The sequence below is a fragment of the Poecilia mexicana genome, unplaced genomic scaffold (assembly GCF_051168715.1).
Source record: "Poecilia mexicana isolate PSO_F unplaced genomic scaffold, ASM5116871v1 scaffold_7, whole genome shotgun sequence".
Lineage (NCBI taxonomy): Eukaryota > Metazoa > Chordata > Actinopteri > Cyprinodontiformes > Poeciliidae > Poecilia > Poecilia mexicana.
In genome coordinates, this window is record NW_028263376.1 from 7381900 (window position 1) to 7403974 (window position 22075).

Sequence of the window (22075 nt, forward strand, 5' to 3'; positions counted from 1 at the left end):
ACATTAAGAAGAACCACTTAAAATGGTACGTTTGCTTTACAGTCAGCCATACACACATTCACACACTGAATATTACTGTTGAAACAAAACGCACGCCAAAGAACACCAAAGTAATACCTGTGGTTAGTCAAACTAAAGCTCTGCTCGCTACCTCAGAACAAAGATTTGAGAAGAAATTCTGAGTCTCGTTTAGGTGGGACATACTTCTAGTTTTATTAGGACGGAGATTTGATTCGTTCTATCAATAATTTCTGCCACAACTGCCCCATTGAGGACATTCATGATTCACAAAGTGGCCTGAAATGAAAATGACAGACTAACCCTTGAGTTGGTCTGTTTCGATGCTGAGGAGTCAGTGGACTAACGGCATAAAACATTTGGAAAAGAAATGTAATGTAAGGGCAATTTCATTGCTGTAAGCGTCGTCAACAAATGCAGAAAAACCTTCAGTGTCCAACTTATGAATGGAATGAGATCACACAACAGCTGAGAACTGCTAACACAAAGTGTGTTTTCTAATCCAAACAGTGCAGAAAGCAAACAGGAGAGCAGAGCTGATCCAACACGTTGAGGAAGGTCAAAAAGGAAAACCACAACAGAGTGTAAAGTTCTGACTGTTTAATTGTGGATCTTGTATTTGTTTAGAAGGACCTGGAGTTGCTGGGCAGATTGTCATGCGATTTCTGTCTAAAGTGTCCTCATCAGATATTGATCCAAATGCAGGAATACTGGACTTCATTATCAAAAGAGCTGAACTTGGATTGCTTAGCTGATTTAACGTTCTGTTAAAGGCAGAAAATATCAAGACATTTGAGGAGTGAATTGATTTTTTTTTTTAATTTAAAAAGTCCTTCTAGTGTTCAGAGAGCACAAAAAAAGTTGTAGCAGAGAAGAGCCAGCCTGTAAATCAGCGCTGTCAGTCTTATCTGGCTCTTACCGACTTTCTGTCTGGAAACAGGAGTGGAGGCCGACTAAGAATGGATTTGTAGACGCCTGCTCAAACACATGCTTCTCTGTCTGCACCCAGTCGATATCCTGCAGAGAAGAGCAAAGACGGAGATGGCAGATAATTACAATCAATCTGCCTAATCGATGGGCTTCCTGATACTCCTGCGATCAGTCGGTTCGCGCTCAGGGTGATTCAGACCGTTTGCTTCTCTGAGTCGTCCCAGATAAAAGACTGCACCTTGACGGATGGGCTGGAACAAGGAAACATTAGAAACTTGTCTCACAAACTTATCGACTCTCACAAGTGACAGGCTGACAGTAATCGCTATAGCTCAGGAACGCTGCAGCTCAGGAACGCTGCAGCTCAGAAACGCTGCAGCTCAGGAACGCTGCAGCTCAGGAACGCTGCAGCTCAGGAACGCTGCAGCTCAGGAACGCTGCAGCTCAGGAACGCTGCAGCTCAGGAACGCTGCAGCTCAGGAACGCTGCAGCTCAGAAACGCTGCAGCTCAGGAACGCTGCAGCTCAGGAACGCTGCAGCTCAGGAACGCTGCAGCTCAGGAACGCTGCATGTCAGGAACGCTGCATGTCAAGAACGCTGCATGTCAAGAACGCTGCATGTCAGGAACGCTGCAGCTCAGGAACGCTGCAGCTCAGGAACGCTGCAGCTCAGAAACGCTGCATGTCAAGAACGCTGCATGTCAAGAACGCTGCATGTCAAGAACGCTGCATGTCAAGAACGCTGCATGTCAGGAACGTTGCAGAAACCTTCATGAAGCCCAAACTTTTCTATCATGTACATCCTGTTTCATTCATCACAGAACGTTAAAATAAGCCTCAAGTTGATTTTGTTGAACCACAATTCAAAGGTAATGCATTAATTTTCATTCATTACCAGTATTTTTTTTATTTATTATGACTTTTTCCGTTTTATAATTTTAACCATGTCCAAAGGAAATTCCTCTATTTTAAAATGTAAATACTACGTCTGCTTTAGCAGGAGCTGAAATATGGACAGTTCAAATTTGAATTTATATCCAAGAAATAAAAAAAAGGAAACTTGTGCTTGGCTGATGTTCTCCTTTGCTGTAACATGTTCTGGAAACAAATCCGATACTGCTGGAATGTGTTTAGTTCCCTTTAAATGGTCCCACACTTGTAAAGAAAATGCATCAGTGTGTTGAGCAGCAGAGTTGACTATGTGGATCTATAATTCCCTCCATCAGGGCCAAACGGCTTATTCTGCTATTGACTCTGGTTTGGAGTCTTTATTGGATTCAATAATATGTAAAAAGTCAAGACATATTGACTATTTAACAGTTTGTTCATTTACCAAAAGAAACAGCCAGAAGGACAATATCCTGCCTTTGATAAAATAAAAAAACACATATAATACGTTCATTTTCTTTTTGCCTAACTAAAACTTAGAATTTACGCCTTGAGAATATGCACATGTAATTTTTACAAGTTTTTCCTACTATTTCAGTTCATGTTGTTCAGACTGAAGCCTTTCCGGCTCAGGCAGCAGCACTAAGACACGGGTCTCATTTCCTCATACGGGCCAGTTTTAAAGAAAGAATAGATCTGAAGTGAAGCAGAAGGCGTTCTGTGGGTGACGTTGAGAGTTCTGTGATCAAGAATAACGGGGGGATTTCAGCCCATAAAACTGCTGATTTCAGGGTAATTAACTCAGCTTTCCAAAAGTAGATTTATTTTTCAAAAGCATGTTTCACAAGAGAAATAACTGACTAAACTCTATAACCTATGTTTCTGGAAATCTGTCCTCGTTCTGATCTTTGTGTTGACCGACACGCTTCTATTGTCCTACAGATCAGATCAAAGATGCGCTAAGCCAGGGGTGTTCAAAGTGTGGCCCGGGGGCCATTTGTGGTCCCTGGATTGTTTTTTCTGTGTCCCCCCAGCTGCAGTTCAAGACCTACACTAATTTGTTTAAATAGAAAATGTTAAGACACAAAGTATTCATCATTTTATAACCAAGCTTTCATAGTAATTAGAACCATGTTTATCCACACGTTTTTACTGAAAAGCCAACTCTTTTCATTAACTTATTAAACTTGGCTAAATATAGCAAACATTTTTGAAAGAAGGTAACCCAAATTCTGCTTTCATAACAGGAAAAAAATATGTTCAATCAAATCCAAAATAATTTGAAAACTATTATGAAAGCTCTTTTAATACGCAAACATGCAGAATCCATTTTATATTTTGAATCTATGATTAAAAGAGATAAATAACTAAAAACAAAATAAAACTGGAGAACTATTTGCTTGATTTTTGCCGTTTTCTTTCTGAGCACTTTTGACGGGATGACTTTGGCTCATGTGACAAAGTTTGGACACCCCTGCTCTCAGCACTCTGCATCAGAGTAAAATTCCCCATTAGACCATAAAAATCAGTAGAAGGACCTTACCTTACAGGCTGTGTGACAGAGTCACAGAGTATTTATGGTGTCAGTCAGCTGTTTCTGATCAGAACTAGAGTGCTCAGCCAGAGGCGAGAGTGTTTGATACTGATTTAAAGTGTCGTTAAATGGATTAAAGTTCACATTTTATGTGTGCTACAATAAACCGTTTCTACATGTGAAGTTGCCATGCTGTGCTCCGATACGGTTCAGGCCTAATTCACAACAGCACAACACAAACCACATACTGTGCTCATGATTCTGAATTCCTTCTTGTTGGCTTCAAGAATCTGTAATCGCGCAGAACATTGAATAGCAAAGTACTTTATCTTGGTCATTTCAGCTACTTCTGCCGGCTCTCAGCGGAGGCTTCCAGGCTTCTCGGATGCCAGATTAAAAGAGAGTTGAGAAGTATTAAAGTGGAGTGAACAAACTGACCAGAGAATCAGTACCAACAAAAGGATTTTCAAGTGAAAAGGTGAAAAATGTTTTCCTTCGAGTTTTTACTGGTACAAAACCAGTTTGCTACTGAGTCCAGTTCACTTTCATCCTAAAGGATGAAGATGCTGGATGCTGATCTTAAGTGTAACTTAAGGAAGACATTGGGTTGATTTGTTTTTTTTAAATGAGAATTTGTTTAGCAATACTGCCATCTGCTGGATGACCAGTTAAAAATACAGTCAATCTGCAGCAGTAATGGAAACATTCTCACATCTCCCACAAATTTAAATTATACCATTTTGCAGGTGAATTTCTAAGATTTCCCTTTAAATTGTTCTATATTAATATATCCTCCTGACTACCAGTAGTTCATTTTTGTCCTCTGTAAAGGACATTTCTAAACTTGAATATCTCCCACCCCCTGCATTCTACTGAATTAATTCCTTTTGGTATCTGGAGAGGACATTTAGGGCTTTTCAATGATACCACATGTGAAGGGGTGGGACTTTTGTTCATATCTTTTTCTAATACATAAAAATTGCGTTCATCAGTAATAACATATTTTATGGGAAGAGACAAAGTAAGTGCATAAAACCTTTTATTACCGTACAAAGAATGTGGGATTTTAAAAAATGGTGATTGGACAATATTTTTTTTCCTGGTAGTCAGGAGGATATATTGCTAGGAAAAACTCTAAATCCAGCCATTTGCAATTCATGTTCTGTCCAAACAGCGACACTATCCTGTAATCTATTGACGAGGTATTCATCGGTGCTTCTCCACCTGGAACTCTTCCAGTTTTTTTTTTTTTTGGACAGCTTTTTCTAGTTTTTCTTTAGTCCAGTACCTGATCATTTTCACATTAATGCCTATTTCTAGTTTTAACATTTAAGTCACCCACGGAAAAGCTCCAAAACTGAAGGAATGACCAAGTGTCATGTCACCACATAAGCATTTAGCAAAGAACCCGTTTTAAATTGGGTCAAGAAGCCTGGACTGCCATATGACATGGTTGCTCCACAGCAAGAAGGTCCTGGGTTCAAATTCTGGGATGAAAGTGTATGTTTGTTCTTTTGTGCATATGAGGGTTTTCTCCAGGGACTCCGACTGCCACTCACAGCCAAAAATGTTAGATGAAATGGTCTCCAGCGTACATGGCTGGTTGTCTGTGTGATTGGCAGCCTTACTAGATAAACGTCTCAGTATAATTTCATTATCCCACCTCTCCATCAATGACTGATGAAGGCAGGCTCCATCCATTGGTTGCTAAGTTTGTCTGATTTCAGGGAGAAATCAGTTTTCTTGAGTCAAAAAGCATGGGAGCAATAACAGAAGGTTGTCCCACTTCCTCCATATTTTTCAGTGTAAAGTTTTCCTCTTTAGATTAGGACGTTTTCTTACCTATGATGTCACCGCATTTGCCTTGGAATTGCTAAACAAGGTCATGACGTCCAGCTAATAAGTTGGGTGAATCTGCATTTTTTATTCCTTGCAGTGATTTTGTAGTCCAAGTTCAGTTATGCTGAAGTTGTAGGGAGACAAGTCAAAATGTTCAGTTCTAGGGTGTATTAACACACACGAGTTCTTACATTGTCCTTAGGCATCAGAGCCTCTTTGAAGTGTCTGGTTAAATACATTTTTTCGCTGGAATGAAAGTTAGTTTTGTGGAGCATTTATGAGGCACACAGCAAAGCAGCAAGCTGTTAACACTAAAATGACAGTAAAGTTTATTTTAGACATTAATTTTGTGTAATGAGGTCCTTGTCATTGGTTTGATAGCATTGAGCCTTCTGCTTCTGTTAGCGCTGTATGCTAGCTTTTAGCTGCCTCTTTGAGCATGTTTTGAATATAATTATTTGGCTTTATTTTCCACCATTTTTGTCTTGGGAAACACATAACAAAAATGCATTCAGTGACGACCTTGATGCTCACATTAGATAAGTCCTTCAGTATGTTGAGGCTCTGATTACTTCATTCATATTGTGGTAGCATTAATATTTAAATAGGTATCTGATATGCATGGACACTATTGTTAAGCTACGCTCCTTTTTGAGGGTAATTGGTGCAAATGGTGAGGGTGAAAATACACTAATAACATTGCGATGCTTTTATTTGAATGCATAGTTCTACAGGTTTGCCGTCTTCATTCTCCTGCTCTGGGTACGGCTCTGGCTCCAACATGCAAGACTGGATGGAAAAGTCCTCCGTTGTTGACATCTTTAATAAACTTTAATAAAAGGTTTTCCTGCTGGTAGATAATGATATTGCTGCTATTAAACTATGAAAATGGCCAAACGGGGTGGAGTGGAACGTTGTGCAGCCTGGAGGGGTCATCTTCATTTTGGAGAGAGCTGCCTCACCATTGTGTTTGGAGCCAAACACGGTCAAGACCTGCCAGGCTACGTGCTTCAGATGTGGGAAACCTGAAACAGGAACCAATTGGAGCCAAAAAGTGGAAGGATCGGTCCTGACAAACTACTCCCTTCAGGGCCAAATCTGCTTGGAGGTCAACCAGCTGCATCTGTAGATGCCCAGCATTTACTCACTTGAAGTGCTGTGTGACTTCGTTTGAAAAGCTTCTGACATGAACATGGTGAGCTGAAACTGTCAAAGGTTTACAGTGAATCTCTCAATAAAGTCAAGAGAAGAGGAAGCGTCTTGCTGTCCCTAAACCTTGTCCTGCAGTGCAGGGAAGTGAGCTGACATGGCTTCCTTCAACATCAAGTTTCCTCTGAAACTGAACTGCCCCGGCCCTGCAGCCTCAAGTTCAGCTCATCTAGATGTGAAGTAATGTCAACCAAAAGGCCATACTGCTCATCTGTTTCTCATTTTCTAGGAATTGAGAAAACTGTGTTCTGTTATGATTTGTTTTTTAGCTCTGCCAAAAAACATGTTATTTCCCTCCTGATGGACCAGAAGCCTGCCAAAGCCCTGCGTTTGTTAAGCCGTCTCACATTGTTGTGCAGCAGGAGATCATCGGCATTGGCGTCGACTTCTCTGAGGAATTCCCTCACCCTGTGATGCTGCTAGGAAGAGGATGACAGAGGAAAACTGATCATCTTCATTATTGTGTTCATCATCACCTAAGCATGCTCATCTGACAGAGAGGCACAGGTGACCCACTTTTCTTAAAGAAAAAAAAAAAAGGCAGTTTGAGACCATGTGAGAGAGAGAAAACACAGTGCATTATCCTGCTGAGCCGAACATCTGAATGCTGCAGATGAAACCGAGGCTCATCAGACTGGGAAGCATCACTTCAGCCTGTTCTAGTCCAGTTCTGGTGAGTCTGTTTGGACTGTAGCTTCAGTTTCCTGTTCTTAGCTGACAGTAGTGGCACCTCACCCATTGCTGACTTCTGCTGCTGAAGCCCGTCTGCTTTCAGGTCTGACACTTTGAGTGTTTCCATACAATGTTCTGAACACTCCAACAAGTGGTCATTTCAGCTACTGTTGCTGTTCCAGCATTTTAATCTTACATCCAGACAAGCAACCCAACTGCACCAAATTAATTAGTAGTAATATGTGTATAATTTGAAGTTGGTGTCGGCAGCAATGTTTAGTAAGGACAAATTTTGTGGACTAAAGATGTAAAGTTAGTTTCCAACAGAATAAGATGCTGGTTCTTTCAACATACATTTAGTGAAGATGAGTGTGGGATTGTTATAATTAGAATTAATCGTTTGTCACTGAACAATGAGATTAAAGTCCGCTCCACCAGTACAAACCATGTAGGAAAAATGTACAATATAAGCATAAATATGATGATGTTTGCATAATTTACAATATTAAATCAGTTCAATTAGTGCGTGTGCTTTCGGGGTGTTTGGCTTTAGGGAAGAAGCTGTTTTTGAGTCTGTTTGTTTTTGTTTTGATGCACCTGTAGCGCCTCCCTGAGGTGCAGCGGGTCAAGTATTGTCATGCCATAATAAAAACGTTGGTAGCAGGAAGATAAAATATTCACCAACAAACACACGCTTCTCCTAATCTCACGGCCTCACTCACCTCGTCATCGTGGACCAGCTCCTTCTTCACCACTTTCATGGCAAACACCTGCTCATTCTTCTTTAGCCGGACCAGCAGCACTTTGGCGTAGCTACCTCGCCCAATCACCCGGATCAGCTCAAAGTCACCCAGACCCAGAGTGGTGCCTTGGGACAACTTAATGCCGTCGATACCGTCCACTACAGCCTTGATGTCCTGCAGGGGATTGAGGTCAGAGTCCTGTAAGTCGGAGGATGCAGTACGATGAGTTTTGGTTTTGGATGCTTTAAGCGAAAGAGTGACCAGGCCAATCTCTCACCTCCGTCTCCACGTCTCCCCTTTTATCCACTGCACAATTGTGTGGCAGAAAGGATACTGCGAAGAACGGAAAAAGAGACAGACGGCAACGTAAACATGCAATTTTGTTCTGGGCCAGCAGAGGGAGAAACATAATAACAAACAGAGTTATAGGAAAACATCAAACCAAGTGAAACCATGCAGCTCTTTGCAACAGCAACTCCAAACAGTCGGGTCTGACTGGCCCATCAGAGCCAGTCAGCTGAGCAGGAGGCCTGTGGGCTAAAGCAGTTAGAAAGCTGCTGAGAGTTACATAAGCAGTGATGATGAACGTGAGGTGAAGTGACCAAGGTTTAGTCTTTTTGACAAAGAAATCCTATAGTTGATATTAACAGACTCTTCTATCAGGGGGAATCTGACCCTGACGGTTACATTCTTCCACATGGTTCGTTCTCAGATTAAATACTGTAAATACTGCCTTGAACTTATCATGTTCTAAGTATTATAGATACACAGAGGCTGCAGTGGGAGGAGCAGGTTATGGACTAACTGAGATAACACATGTGAATGTGCATTACATCAGCGGGAGGTTTTTGCACTCTACACATTATAGGCTTAGAGCCAAGAAAGGTTACGATACCCTTAAGATGACATCATTCTCTCAACTTAAATCTGATTAAGAAGTCCTGCTCAAGTGCTTAAATTGTAATTTTTTACCAAATTCGTTTCGACTCATTTAAAGAAGTAGCGCTTCATTTCCTTGAGTAAAGCTTTTGGCTGCTCTACCCACCTGAGATCATTTCCCAGAGCTCAAAGTGAGATGATTCAGATACTTATTTTGGCAGAAAGTGCACTTGGGGATGTTTGCAAAACCATGCTGTGTTTTGCTAACCTTTCAAAAGCATCACAGAAAAAATATATATGTTGATATTCACATGGCAGTCTTTTAAAACTACCTCCGCCTAATTTATTCATTCATATTTAACAATTTCATTTTGGGAATTTTTCACCTTATTAATACCATGTGGTCACTTAATTTCACAGTTTAGAATTAAGTAATCATTGAGCTAATTGAAAAAAAAGATCTAATTTCTGTAAAATGTATTACACATTAAGCATGAGAAATCATCAAGTCCTGAGACGGGTCACTGATCGGCTGCAAAAAGCAGCACCATCTGGTGGGTGAACATAATAATCAGAAATATCAGAAATAATTAGTCCCAACACAAATAAAATAATTAATTATGTTAACTTAAGATCCAATATGGCCTGAGATGTTTTGTCCTGCGGAACAATTGTGTTGGTTTTGGTGTAGCTTAGCAACTTTGAGCTGATTTGAGAAACTAATGAGACTTTTTCACAAAAATGTAAACAAGTGTAAGTGGTAAACATGAGCTACCATCATTCATCACATGTCAAACTAAATATTCACCAGATTGGTTCAGGGTTAAAACCTTTTTAACAGGGCGAAGCAGCAACACAAACATGCTGGGGATAACTTCTCTTTAACGAAGGAATGTCTTACTCCCGTCCGTGTCCTCCGTGTCGTCCGGTGGGACGTCCACCTCCTCTCTCTTGGCGTCTGCAGGGGGTTCCTGTGATGGCATGACTGGATCCTGAAAAAAGAATTTCAAAACTTCATCTAAGTATCCACTAACGTGATCCCCCAGATATCCAGCTACATGTCCCTGGATGTTTTTGCACTCTTGGTGAAGAGTGTGCTGAATCACATCAGCAAGGACCGTGGAAGAAAACTGCATTTGTAGAGTTGCTTCCAAACAAGCAGCCAAAGGAAAGAGAATGTGGGACTCCCTCAGAAAGTGGCATTCAGCTTTCTGGGGCCACAGAGTCACTAATCTGCCTCCGATGATGACAAGCTGGTCAATATTCAAACGGCGGACACTGAGCTCGCTGTCAGAGCTAGCACTATCGACCACATTGACTTTCTAATCTGGACTTCTGTCTTCAGATTGCTGAGCTTGGAATCTGCTCTGCTCTGTGGTCAACTCGACTGGTCACGTGGAGCACAGCGCTGTGCTGTAGTGTTGACCAACTTCACAGAGGATGGAGCAGGAAGCGGAGCTGCAGAGTGACCGCTTAAGAGACTGCAGAACACGTTCTGTGCTTACTGACAGCCAAACAGTGACTGAAGCTCAGTCACTGTTTGGTTGAGACCCATTAGACAGCATTAATAATATGTTAAGAAGTTTAGTAGGCGGTAAAAGAAGTTTTAAGTGGGGTTAGGTTAGAAAACATCTCACAGAGCAAAGTTCAGTGTGTCTTCTAAGAAAGATAGAAACCAAAGCATTGACCAGCTAATCAGTCAAGACGACTGAGTTTCACATGTAAAGAAGTAAACACAGAGGTTTTTTTTTTTATTTTTTGGCCAGACAAATAAGGAGCACTGCAATGACTGGCTATTGGCTCAAATGCAGAAGAAAAGCTTCAGCTCCACCTCGGATACCGAGAGGTTCAAAGACTGTCGGTTAGCCAGGGGCCAAAAATAATCGGGCTCATTCTCTAGCTGTGTTGCGACAGCCTGTGTGTACTGATGAGCCAACAGGAATGTAGCTCAGGGTGGCGTGTGGATCCATACATCAGTCACACACAAAATAAATTCAAATAGAAGTCAAACATGCCAAGTTGCTCTCCTTCTCCAAAGTCACGACCCGATCCCTCCCCGTTACTTCCCATCCACGTTAAACAGCACAACAAAACAACATTTTATGCTTTGCTCATCTAAAATAGGACATACTGGAACAGTTTTGATGCTTATACCACTTTTATGGGGGGAATTTTTCTGTCATAATCCAAGAGTGAGTACACATTTTCAGTTTGAAAGCAGGATTTTGTCTTTTTTTTTTCTCAAAACTTGTAATTCTTGTACTCAAAACTCCTCCTCGCGCTTAGACATAGTCTCTGCTCAGACTCTCTGCTTCCTTACGAAACATTTTCTGCTTGCTTCTGGAACAAAAATGCACCGTCGCCTGGCAACCTCTCAGCCAATTGAAAGTGTTGTACCTGCTAGAACAGTTTCTTAACCCTGGTCCTCACCGACCCCCTGTTCTGCATGTTTTAGGTATTTTCCTTCTGCCACACATCTGAATTGTATCTCTGCGTGATCAACAGGCTTCTGCAGTACTTGATGGTCATGCAATCATTTGAATCAGCTGTTCTGGAATAGAGGCACATCTAAAACATGCAGAGCAGGGGAGCTGTGAGGACCAGGGTTGAGAAACACTGTGCTGAAAGGAGTGCCTGTGTGGCTACTATCGATTGTAGCAACCTGCGCCACCCACTGGATGTAGGGAGAAACAATGGCCACAGCTTTCTGCTGCATGTTACACATCCACTAGCAGTGTGCTGATCGATCGCTAACAGCTTTCTGATATTAGGAAAGAGTTTGTTCATCCAACCAACTCCCTACATGCAATGGGTGGCGCAGGTTGCTACAGTCGATAGTAGCCACACAGGTAGAAGCTCCAAACCTATTTCATTTGGAGCAGTGTCCTCTGTTAAAAGAATTTATGTATAAGGAAGACTATACATCCCCAGATTTAGGGATGGACCAACTTTTTCCCAGTAGAAGAACATTTGTACACAGAAAACAAGACCAAGGGAAGGGATTAATAAGTAAACAACAATTGAGAAGGACTAAAATGATTGTGTTTCCTTTTGGGCAAAGTTTATTCTTGAAGATTTCATTCTTCATGTAGGTTTCACGCTGAGTCTTCCTTTATGGGAATGTCAACAGGTGAATGATCTTTGTAAAAAGACCGGAGGTTCGCTTTGTTCTGTGAGGAAGGGTTTTTATTTTGTCAAAATGTCTTCTGATTGGTCTATATTAACATCTCTTTCACATTGCTTTACAAAACTACCTTGATGCAAAAACTTTAAGGCTCATGTACGTGCTGTCCCATGGACTACCTCGTTTAAACTTACAGCTAATCCTAGAGAAAATGTCATGAGTGAAATGTCTTGGAAAGCCAAATCGTATGCATCAAAGAGCTCTGTGACCAGAATCGATGCAGGTTCCCCATTCAACTCGTTGCCTTAAGATGAAACACGCAGTGCTTTAACATGTTGGACTCCATGGTGTTTTCCCACTCAGGGAACATGTCCTCACACTTTCTAACTGCTTGTAACTTGATTTCAGACCGGCGTGTTCCGTCGAGCCCAAATGCAGAAGAATAACTCACCATAAGCCTTTGGCAGGTCAGAGGGAGGAGTCTGTGACAGCGCTTATGGACCAACAGTTTGCAGCTGATACACTTGTAGCCCTGCCCGCCCAGCCCCCATATCCTTTCGCTACAGTGGCCACAGTAGGCTTTCTGGAAGACACAGACACACACACACACACAAGAGCACAAACCAAACACACACACACACATTAGTTTCTCAATAACTGCTGAATTTATTCATCAAACACAGGCAATAATATTAAGAAACAACAATAAATGTGAAATCAGGCTTTTAAGGATCTATTTGCAAAATAATTTATCAAATTAATTTTGTGTTCTTCCATTGTAGATTGTTGACGGGTTCGGTTCACAACAAAAATACACTTTATTTACAAAGTAAACTGGTCTGGTTGAATTATTGCCACAATCTGCCAGGTTCATCCAGGAATCAGATTCAGATTCTCATACACATGCACACTAATTACAGTCATCTTAGTTCAATTCAGAAGAGTGGAATTTAGCAACCAAGTCCTTTAATATTTGCATGCTGTTCATGTTTTAGAAACATAAAACATTTCAATCCTGTACAGTGATGTGTGCATTTACACCATGACCAAGTAACAGTCCACATGATTGTTACATGGTGCACATATCCCAGCACATTTTGTAATAGGTGTATCAGTAGCTAATCAACACTGGCTGAAGCGTCTGAAGTCTAAATTTAAAATATCAACTTTGCACACACATATATTTTAACATGTTTACGGGTAAGCTTGTATTCAGTTTGGCTTAAACTATAACTCATGTGTTTAGAGCATCTTAGGCTGTATTTGTTTGCTGTAGACGCTGTTGTAGATTCAATGATGGAGAAATTCACCACTAAATGGGAATAAAAGTGTTCAGATGTTGTAGCCGTCTGTCTCTTCATTAGGACAGCTGTTGGGATCCGACTTGCTGAATATCTGTCTTTTGCTCTCAACTGGAGGTCAGAGGTTAAACTGCAGATTGTGTCTCAGAGTAGGAAAGGTTATATAAAATTAGAGAAAAGCTTCTCTTCCTTATCCTCCCTATCCTTTTATCTGGTTTGCAGTAGGATCATAGAGTTCAGAATCACTTATTCTTACACATCTACTTCAAGGCTGCCTCTCAGTTACATCACAAGCGCTCCGATGAGTTTGCCCATTCCTACCGTTTCTGTTGCTGGCCACCTTGGCTTGTGTTTATTTACGCTACATTAGTACCGAAGGATGTTCGCTTCGACGTGTTCATGACTCATCAAACCACAACTCCTCAGAAAGGAAGGGGACACTTGAAATGCGCCGCACGGATCTGGCTGTACCAGTACCATTCATAGACCGAGGCTGTAAAGAACAAAGAGCCTCAGTCGCTGCTCTGTTTCAGTGAAACTTCAAGGGGCAACATTCACTCATGCAGAGCCAACCCTGAACAGATGCTAAGCGTACATTTATAAAATATTCATAAAGTTTTCTACTTTCCTTCTCTGCAATACAGGAATGGCCTGTGGAGTAAAAAGAGCCTCCTTTAAACTTTGGCCTGATCAATACAAAAAAAGAAACATGTTGGAAAGTCTGGTCTGTTTTCCGTAACACCCACATCCATCAGAAAACATGATAGTCATTATACAGCGTTTAGAGGCTTCAGTCAGAGTCTGCAAAGACTCTATTGGCTCAAACGCAGAAGAAAAGCTTCAGCTCCTCCTTGAAGCTTCTCTTCTCTTCCTCGTACTTAAACTCAGTGGTTGAGTTTTACGAGAAGTAAGGCAGAAAATCTCCAAATTCCCATCAATTAAACACACCAGACCTGATTGAAAACAGGTTGTTGCTTGAGGTAACAACAACAAGGCATGTGGGACATTTTCTACATGAGAAAATAAAAATGAGGCTCTACTAATAGTATAAACTCAGGATAAATAGCTGACAAAATTCAAACATTTCTTAAAGAAATTCAGCAACCTAGTTAAGTACAGTATTCTGAAATATAGCCACACGTCAACAGGCAGAGCTTCCACAGTAGCTTGTGTAATTGTTTTGAATGGAATACAATCTGACAGCAGTTTAAGTTGTTCATCAGTGCAGATGATCACCACTCTGCAGCCACGTTGGATTGTCAGCTCTGATGGGACTTTGGAGATTTTCTGCCTTACTTCTCGTAAAACTCAACCACTGAGTTTAAATACGAGGAAGAGAAGAGAAGCTTCAAGGAGGAGCTGAAGCTTTTCTTCTGCGTTTGAGCCAATAGAGTCTTTGCAGCGCTCCTCAATTGTCTTGTCAAAAATAACCGTTTTTTACTTCTTTACATGTGAAACTCTTCTCTTCCTTGTATTTAAACTCGGTGTGTATTTGGTCTCGACTCCGGGAGTCTTGACATCTGCCAGATCAGAAACGTCATCTCTTCTACACCGGGTGTGTAGTTAAACCCCTCCAGACCAACAACGTGTGTGTAATCTACCTCTGTAGGTCCAGTCTGGTACTGGCCAAATTCTGGAGCAGGTCCTAGTAATCTTTACAGTACTTGGCATTTGGTCAAGAACAGCTCTGTGCATGGTGCTGTCAGGACTTAAAGCTTTACCATCCCTACAAGTCTTTATTGCTGTGAATGTCCCCTGGAGACTGTGCTGCAGTCCAAACTCCAGCTAACGTACAGCTGTCCTCTTATTTAAGACAACACCATAGCAGATCATAGAAGTGCCCAGAAATAATCACGGTTCTGCTATCCAGCTTGATGTCATGGTGCCAGTTTGACCTAAACTTTAAAGAGACGATGTTAGTAGTGAAAACAGCCCAAGACGCAACTAAATGAGAAACAACATCCTTCTGCAGCAGAACTAAGACACTCTGCTTGTGAAATCCTCCACTAACCAACAGTAAATGTCTGTTTTAGCTAAGTTTAAAAAAAATAAATAAATCACATTAAAGCAGAAAACAGTCTGAAGTGAAACTCTCCTGACCTGTTTAATGACACCTGGGTCGAGTTGAGTTTTTGGCAAGAGAAAATAAATCCTGGTAAAAAGTCAGTGAATCATTCAGAAACTAAGAAGAAGAAACGATCAGGATGCATCGGAAACACTTTGATCATGTTTCGTTAACAGGTGCTGGAAAAGAATATTTGCCCTCTGTAGAAGTCAATCTTTTCAGTCCTCACATGTTTTGGCCGTTGTGTTTTGTTTGTATGAGGGAATTTTTCACAGTGGATCAACTTTAAGAGGTGGGAGACTAAATTCTGCCAACCTCATGATGTTTTTGGGACGCTTTCTACGTAAACAGCACCAACGGGGACAGATAGAGAGAGATGGGAAGGTGGGAAAAGTGCTGAAAGATGAGGGTGTTGGGTCTAACAGAAAAAAAAGAAGGAAGGAGTGAGAGAAGAAGGGGGTGGAGGTTGGAGGGAGTCTGACCTACTTATGTTTGTCTTATTTATATGCCGAGGACAGCAGAGGGAACCAAGCAGAGGCTGCAGGCTGACTGGGATAGATCAACCGCGCTAAAAATCCACTCGGTAATTTCTACGGAAAAATAATAATTTAAGACGGGAGAAAAGCTTCTTGTTTTCATTCTAGACCAAGTTCAGCTCAGCTCAGCTCACAGCGACACATCAGAGAGAGGCGCTGGCGCTGGCTCTCATTACCTCTAAAGCTAATCAGGAAAACTGTTGTTCACAGACAGGAACGAGACAGTTTGGGCAGAAGAAGCTCTATATCCAGCCGCTGTGTTATTAAACAGGTTAGCATATTAAAGTTGATCCTGAAATGTTATAAAAGCAACATGAAGACAAATGGTAAGCTAATATCAATGAGATAAAACATGGCAAGGACTTGGAGGGGGAAAAAAAACAATACTATTTTCTAACACGTGGAGATCAATATGGACAAATCAGACTTTAATTATTTTAATGTTCATTTATGATGGCATTTTAAGGAAGGCAAAAGACATGACTCTGAAGTGTGTGAGTTCAGTACTTTGACAGTTTATAGTGAAGACATGTAAAGAGAAAATGACTTGGACAAGATCAATGTTAGCCTCAGGATGAGGGAAGTCGAAAGGAAATCTTTTGAAACACCGGAAACAAAAGAAAACATTTTACAGCCGGGTAGTGGAAGTACAACAGCTGAGTGCGTGTGTGTGTGTGTGTGTGTGTGTGTGTGTGTGTGTGTGTGTGTGGATGTTTTTCTGGGTTTGGCTCTCTTATTTCTCTTAATGCTGCAACACACAAAGACATTTTGGACAACTTCATGTTCCCGCCCGGGAAACAGTGGGAACAGACTGTGCATCAGTACCCAAAGCAAAGTACATAAGGACCTGGATGAGTGAGTTTAATGTCAAAGAGCTTGAGTGATTTGAACAGAATCAGACTCAGTGCTACTGACATTATCTTGGAACAGATCTTGGGCTGAAGGCACCAAAACAAGACTCCACAGTCCTGCGTTACCACAGGTCACATTTGGACTAGTTTTACCCCAAAAGCTGTGGAGCAGCTGAATAATAGAGTCTAGGTTGTCCTTAGAGCTTTTGGAAATGTTAACAGTTTTCTTAGACTGACAGAAAGCAGGAATATTAACAAACTAGATATATGTGACGCACCACAAGAATACGAGAAAGAAGCCATCAGAGCTGAAAATGAGAAAAAAGATTAAAAGAAACCCACCAATTTCTGAGAAGATTGTGATTTTTTTTTCTAGTGAGGATGTGCTGAAATCGCCCTATGCTTAAAATAGCAGCCTCAGCGGTTTTAAAGTGGTAAACTCTGTACTTGAATTCAGATTGTTTACTGAGTAAGTCAAATTGTTTCAGGGGATGTGGCAGAAACTCACAGACGATTAACATGCTGGCCTTCATTGGCTACTCACATACTTTTGTTATTGGTTCTGGCCAACAAGATGAGAGTCTGAAAGAAACACATGGCTGCTTAACATTGCCATCACATCACCTTGATCCTTGCAGGTTATGGGCTGATGGAAAAAAAGACTGCAGGCCAGGTCTGTCTAAGGGTTCGGGCCGAAAGGAGAAATCTCCATGTTGAAATTTGCTGCATGTTGAGTGGCAAATTTTCTCCAGAGTTCAACCTGCTAATGGATTCTTTAACATCAGAAGGCGAGCAGCAGGACATCAAAATAATTAAGCGTCTTAAAACCTGAAGACGAAGAGCCTTACTTCAACATCCACCAGAAAGATACGAGTGAAAAGAAAACACACCAGCCTTACTTATGTGATCACAGCAGTTAATTATTAGTTAGTTACTGCAAAGTAATTGAAATGAAAAGCTAAGTTAACATCCCCCAGTGGCTGATCAGGTTTGGGGAAAATTCTATTGAAAATGTGACAGTCTTGTTTGCAGAGTGTCAACATTCAAATGACCGTATCTTCTTCATTTTTTTTTTTTTATTTTGTGTGTTTGATATCATTAAAAGTTTAGAATTCATATTTTCAGAATCTGTAAATAACTCAAAACATCCGAGGGAGACTTGTTTCCTGGTTTTGTTCTGGTCACATATATGAAGAGCTAGTGAGGATGTGGAATTTGTGTGTTTTTTGTTGTTTTTTTCCAGTTAATTGAGTCTCTGTGTTGTCGCCTCTAACCCTCGATTGTTTCCAGCTGTCCCTCGTTTCCTCTGACTACCCTCTGTGTGTTTAACCCCACCTGTGTCACCTGCTCCCTGTCGGACCCTGTCCTGTGTCCCGTTCCAGTCGTATTTATCGTTACCAGTGTCTGAGTTCTTGGACTCCTTGCTCACCTGTGCTGCCTGGACCTCTGTACTTTGTAATCATCATTAAAACCATCGTTTCTCATTGCCACCTGGGTCCACCGCGCTTCCATCCTCGCCACAATAACCACAATTCACGGCAGAGCTGATGTTACAGTCAGCAGTGTTAACCTCCTCTACAGTTTTAAAGACGCATAGAAATTGATTAACAAGGTAAAAATGTTTGACTAAAAGTCCCCAATAACTGTTTAGGCTGTCAATCTCCCACAATTCCACTCTTACGTATATTTCTACCTATTATTGGCGGAAAGGCTCAGTAAATTACACTCACTGAAGTATTTTATTGACTAATTGTGCAGGTGTTCATTTAAAACCAAACGAAGCCATAAAGATTAATCTTTCTGATAATTAAGAACCTTGTGATGACCTTTGTTTCACCATTCTGAGTACAGATTTAGCAGCTCTGCTGCTAAAGATTAACACGAGAGGTTTATTCTTAGGCTTATTATGTAACAAATGGTCATAATAACACAGAGGAAGATGAGAGCAGAAAGTGCGCCAGTCAGACTGACTGTGTATATGTACAATGACAAAAACTGCATGGTGTTCAAACAGTAGTAATGAGGAGATTATTGCTATTGGCTTATATTTAAATTCAGACATGAAAACTGGATCAGGACCAGCTAAAGTGCCTTATTATGCGTCTTCTTTACTTTGTCATTAATTCAGTAATGACAAATAATAAACACTAAGCGGGAAGAAATTGTACATTTGTGAGATGCAAAAAGTCCAAAGAGATGTTCTCGACAAAGCACAGGGAACTACTTAACGTTCAGAAAAAAACCTGACTGGAGGGAAGATGGAGAGACGTGGCGGCAAATTTCTGTGGACTGTAATCTCACTTGCAGTGCCTATAAAAAGTACCAACCCCCTTCGATGATTTTTGGTTTTATTGCTCTTACAAATCAATCATGATCAACAAAATTTGGCTTTCTGGCAATAAATAAAATAAACCTTCTAAGTCAAAGTGAAAAGGGATTCCTACAAAATAGTGACATTATCTAAACCTGCTTGTCCTCGCAGGGTCACCCAGGGAGTCTGGTCTCTGTCTCCAGTGGCCATCAGGTTGGAGGCAGAGAACACCGTGAGCAGGTCGCCAGGGCAACAGAGACAAACACACGCATACCTAGAATTATAAGACCAATTAACCTGACAGTCATGTTTTTTGGACTGTGGGAGGAAGCCGGAGAACCCGGAGAGAACCCACACATGCACAGGGAGAGCATGCAAACTCCATGCAGAAAGACCTTGGGGAGGGATTCGAACCCAGGACCTTCTTGCTGCAGAGCTACCGACTGCACCGCTGTGCAGCCAAAATTAATGACAATCAATTAAAAATATGTAATGTATAAGAATAGACTGTGTATACATATTCACTTCCTTCCAGTCGGTATTCAGTATTGATCCCCCAGCAGGGAGCCAGCGTAGATCTGTCTCAGTCTGGATGCTGACGCTCTTCCCAGATTGGTGGGGATCATCTAGCCTAGCCACACACTCTCTATGAGACTGAGGTCTGGGCTTTGACTAGGCCACTACGGAACTCCCACCTTGTTGTTTTCAAACCATTTCTGTGTAGCTCTAGCTGGACGCTTCGGCTCGCGGTCCAGCTGGATAATACATAGTTTTCCTGCTGACAGAAACTAATCGTCCTCCAGGATTTCCCTTTTTTTCTGCTGCCTTCATCTGACCTTCAACATTTAAGAGCCTTTAAGGACCTGCTGCTGATGCAGCACGATGCCGCCAACGCTATGTTTCACTGCGGGGATAGTGTGTGCAGTGTTTGGTATCTGCCAAAACATTTTGTCTTGAAACCAGTGGCTTCCTCTTCGCCACACTCCTAAAAAGCTTTGGCTGGCAACAATCATCAGCTGACGCTTTACCTGCCTCAGCGTAGCCGTGGTGACCTGGTATCTTCTCTCACTAGTCATGCTGTGATGACAGCCAGGAACACTGATGAACCACTGCTGATCTTTGCTCCACTCACTGTAAGACTACTGGCACCAAAGACGCCAAATTATTTTGACCATGATTGATTTTTAGAAGCAGTAAAATTGTAAAGCATCCAAGGGGTGAATACTTTTTACAGCAACTGTATCTGCCACTGCCTAACGGGCAAACTTTAGGAAATAACCCCAACATGCCGCAGCCAAACCTTTTAACAACATTAAACACGGATGTGAGGTGTTTTTCTGGCAGGTGGAACCTGATCGCCCACAGTGCGACCGTGCTACTTAAGATCTGAAAGCACTTGAATGCATTTCTTCCAGAGCGGCCAATGTGCTGTAGAAGATCACTTACATCCTGATTGAGAAGCCAGGATGGGCAAGTGGAGCCTTTTAACATCGTAGCAGGGAAATGACGGATGCTCACGTCTCAGAGACGAGGCATCAGCTAAACAAACCACAACTAGGTCAGCATGAATTATGGATCAGCAGTCAGAAAGCTCAGCTGTAGATCTGACTTCATTACTTGTGATTTACAATTCAATCGCAATGCGACCATGACTGAATGTGCTGCACCTTCCCTACAGATAAACAGGAAGAGTCCTGTGTTCAGCTCACACTTAGAAGCAAATAATTGTAGTAAGGCCTTGACTTGTAACAGATTCTAACCCAACATGCTGTTCTCCTCCTGGATTCTACAGGACATAATCCTCTCTTCATGTAGTTACTGAGTTACAAATAACTTTTCATTATTTGTAACTCAGGTGACCTGACTGAGAAAATTTCATCTTCATCAGATCTGAATGCTGATTGGCCAGTTGGGAACTCAAGAATCCAGCCTGATGCGAGAGCACTGCATACAGCATACTTAGCATGCTATACCAGGCTGCACTGACTGCACTGGTACAGCATGTCAGTGTTATACCAGCACATCTGCACTACTACATAGTGATGAAGATTTTAAGTGTCAGTGAGGTAATATTGAGAATATTGACAATAAAATAAGTTATTTAATGGGGTGTGCATAAGACTGACATGACATTGTCATAAGCATGACATAACACCTGTCATGAACATGAAGGAGTCTTTATGAACATTTATGACTGTTGTAATGAAGTGTCATTCGGTAAATAATGACATTTTTAATGCAAAGTTGCTGTAAAAGTTGGATTAGAAGTCCATTAAAAGTGCCAACTTTGCATTAAAGTGTCATTTACAAAATAATGCAAAGTTGGCACTTTTAATGGACTTCCAAGGCAACTTTTAGAGCAACTTTCCATTAAAAGAATGACAGTTCATGACAACGGTCATAGACGTTCATAAACACTCCTTCATGTTCATGACAGGCGTTATGTCATATTTATGACAGTGTCATGTCAGTCTTATGCACACCCTGCCAAATAAAGAGTTTCCAATTTTCCTTAGTGCATTTCTAAATGAGACTGCCTCTCAGCCGAACTGTAGATGAAAAGTTACTTTGCGTGATGCAGAATGCTGACATAAATCACTTTTGGGTAACCGGTTTAAATAATAAACTGAACGTGGCAGAAAAATACTCTCTGAATGATTGGATTGAATTTACTAAATATTTCAGGATGCAGATTAAATATATTTTGTAAAGTACTTTGAGATCAAATTTGTTGTGAACAAATGACATATATGCTATTTGAACTGAACTTTTCTTCACTATAGATTTGGTTGTTTTGGACCCGATTATTTCAGGTATGTAAAGGAGTCGTCAGCCGCACATGTATAGCTTGGGATGAACTGGCAAAATGTGGCAAAGTACAAGTCAAGTCTTAAGTCTGGACTGTTTTTTGTCTCTGGAATTAGTAAATTAATATCCGTTTATCCCCGCATTCATATTGTCCAACACTTCATTATATATTGCTTTAAACCAGATTTTCTTCTCATCCTGAACAATTTTTTAACAACATTGAAAACCATTTTCTACATCCATATTTAAAATCTTTGCTCTCAATTCTGTATAGTGAAGATGTTTAAATTGAAGGTACAAATTGCAACATCATGAACAAGATCAAGTCTAGTAGGGAAAAAATGAGTCATTTATTCTGAATGAACAAA

The 22075-nt window shown here is 41.1% G+C and overlaps 1 protein-coding gene across 7 annotated transcripts in view; it reads right to left on the reverse strand.

Moving 5' to 3' along the window:
- The window catches only part of prkcz (protein kinase C, zeta), a 97287-nt gene that overhangs the window by 34160 nt on the left and 41052 nt on the right, over positions 1-22075 (reverse strand). For 6 of the 7 annotated variants that reach the window (XR_015763730.1, XR_015763733.1, XR_015763732.1 and 3 more), the window contains 5 exons: positions 12287-12418; positions 9613-9703; positions 8110-8165; positions 7812-8030; positions 938-1035 (listed from right to left, as the gene is read on the reverse strand). Coding sequence is in view for 3 of the 7 variants with exons in the window: in XM_015011627.2 (XP_014867113.1) it covers positions 938-1035; positions 7812-8030; positions 8110-8165; positions 9613-9703; positions 12287-12418 (596 nt within the window). In the remaining 4 variants the exon portion in view is untranslated. The remainder of the gene's footprint in view (positions 1-937; positions 1036-7811; positions 8031-8109; positions 8166-9612; positions 9704-12286; positions 12419-22075) is intronic. The other variant, XM_015011628.2, reaches the window with a different exon arrangement.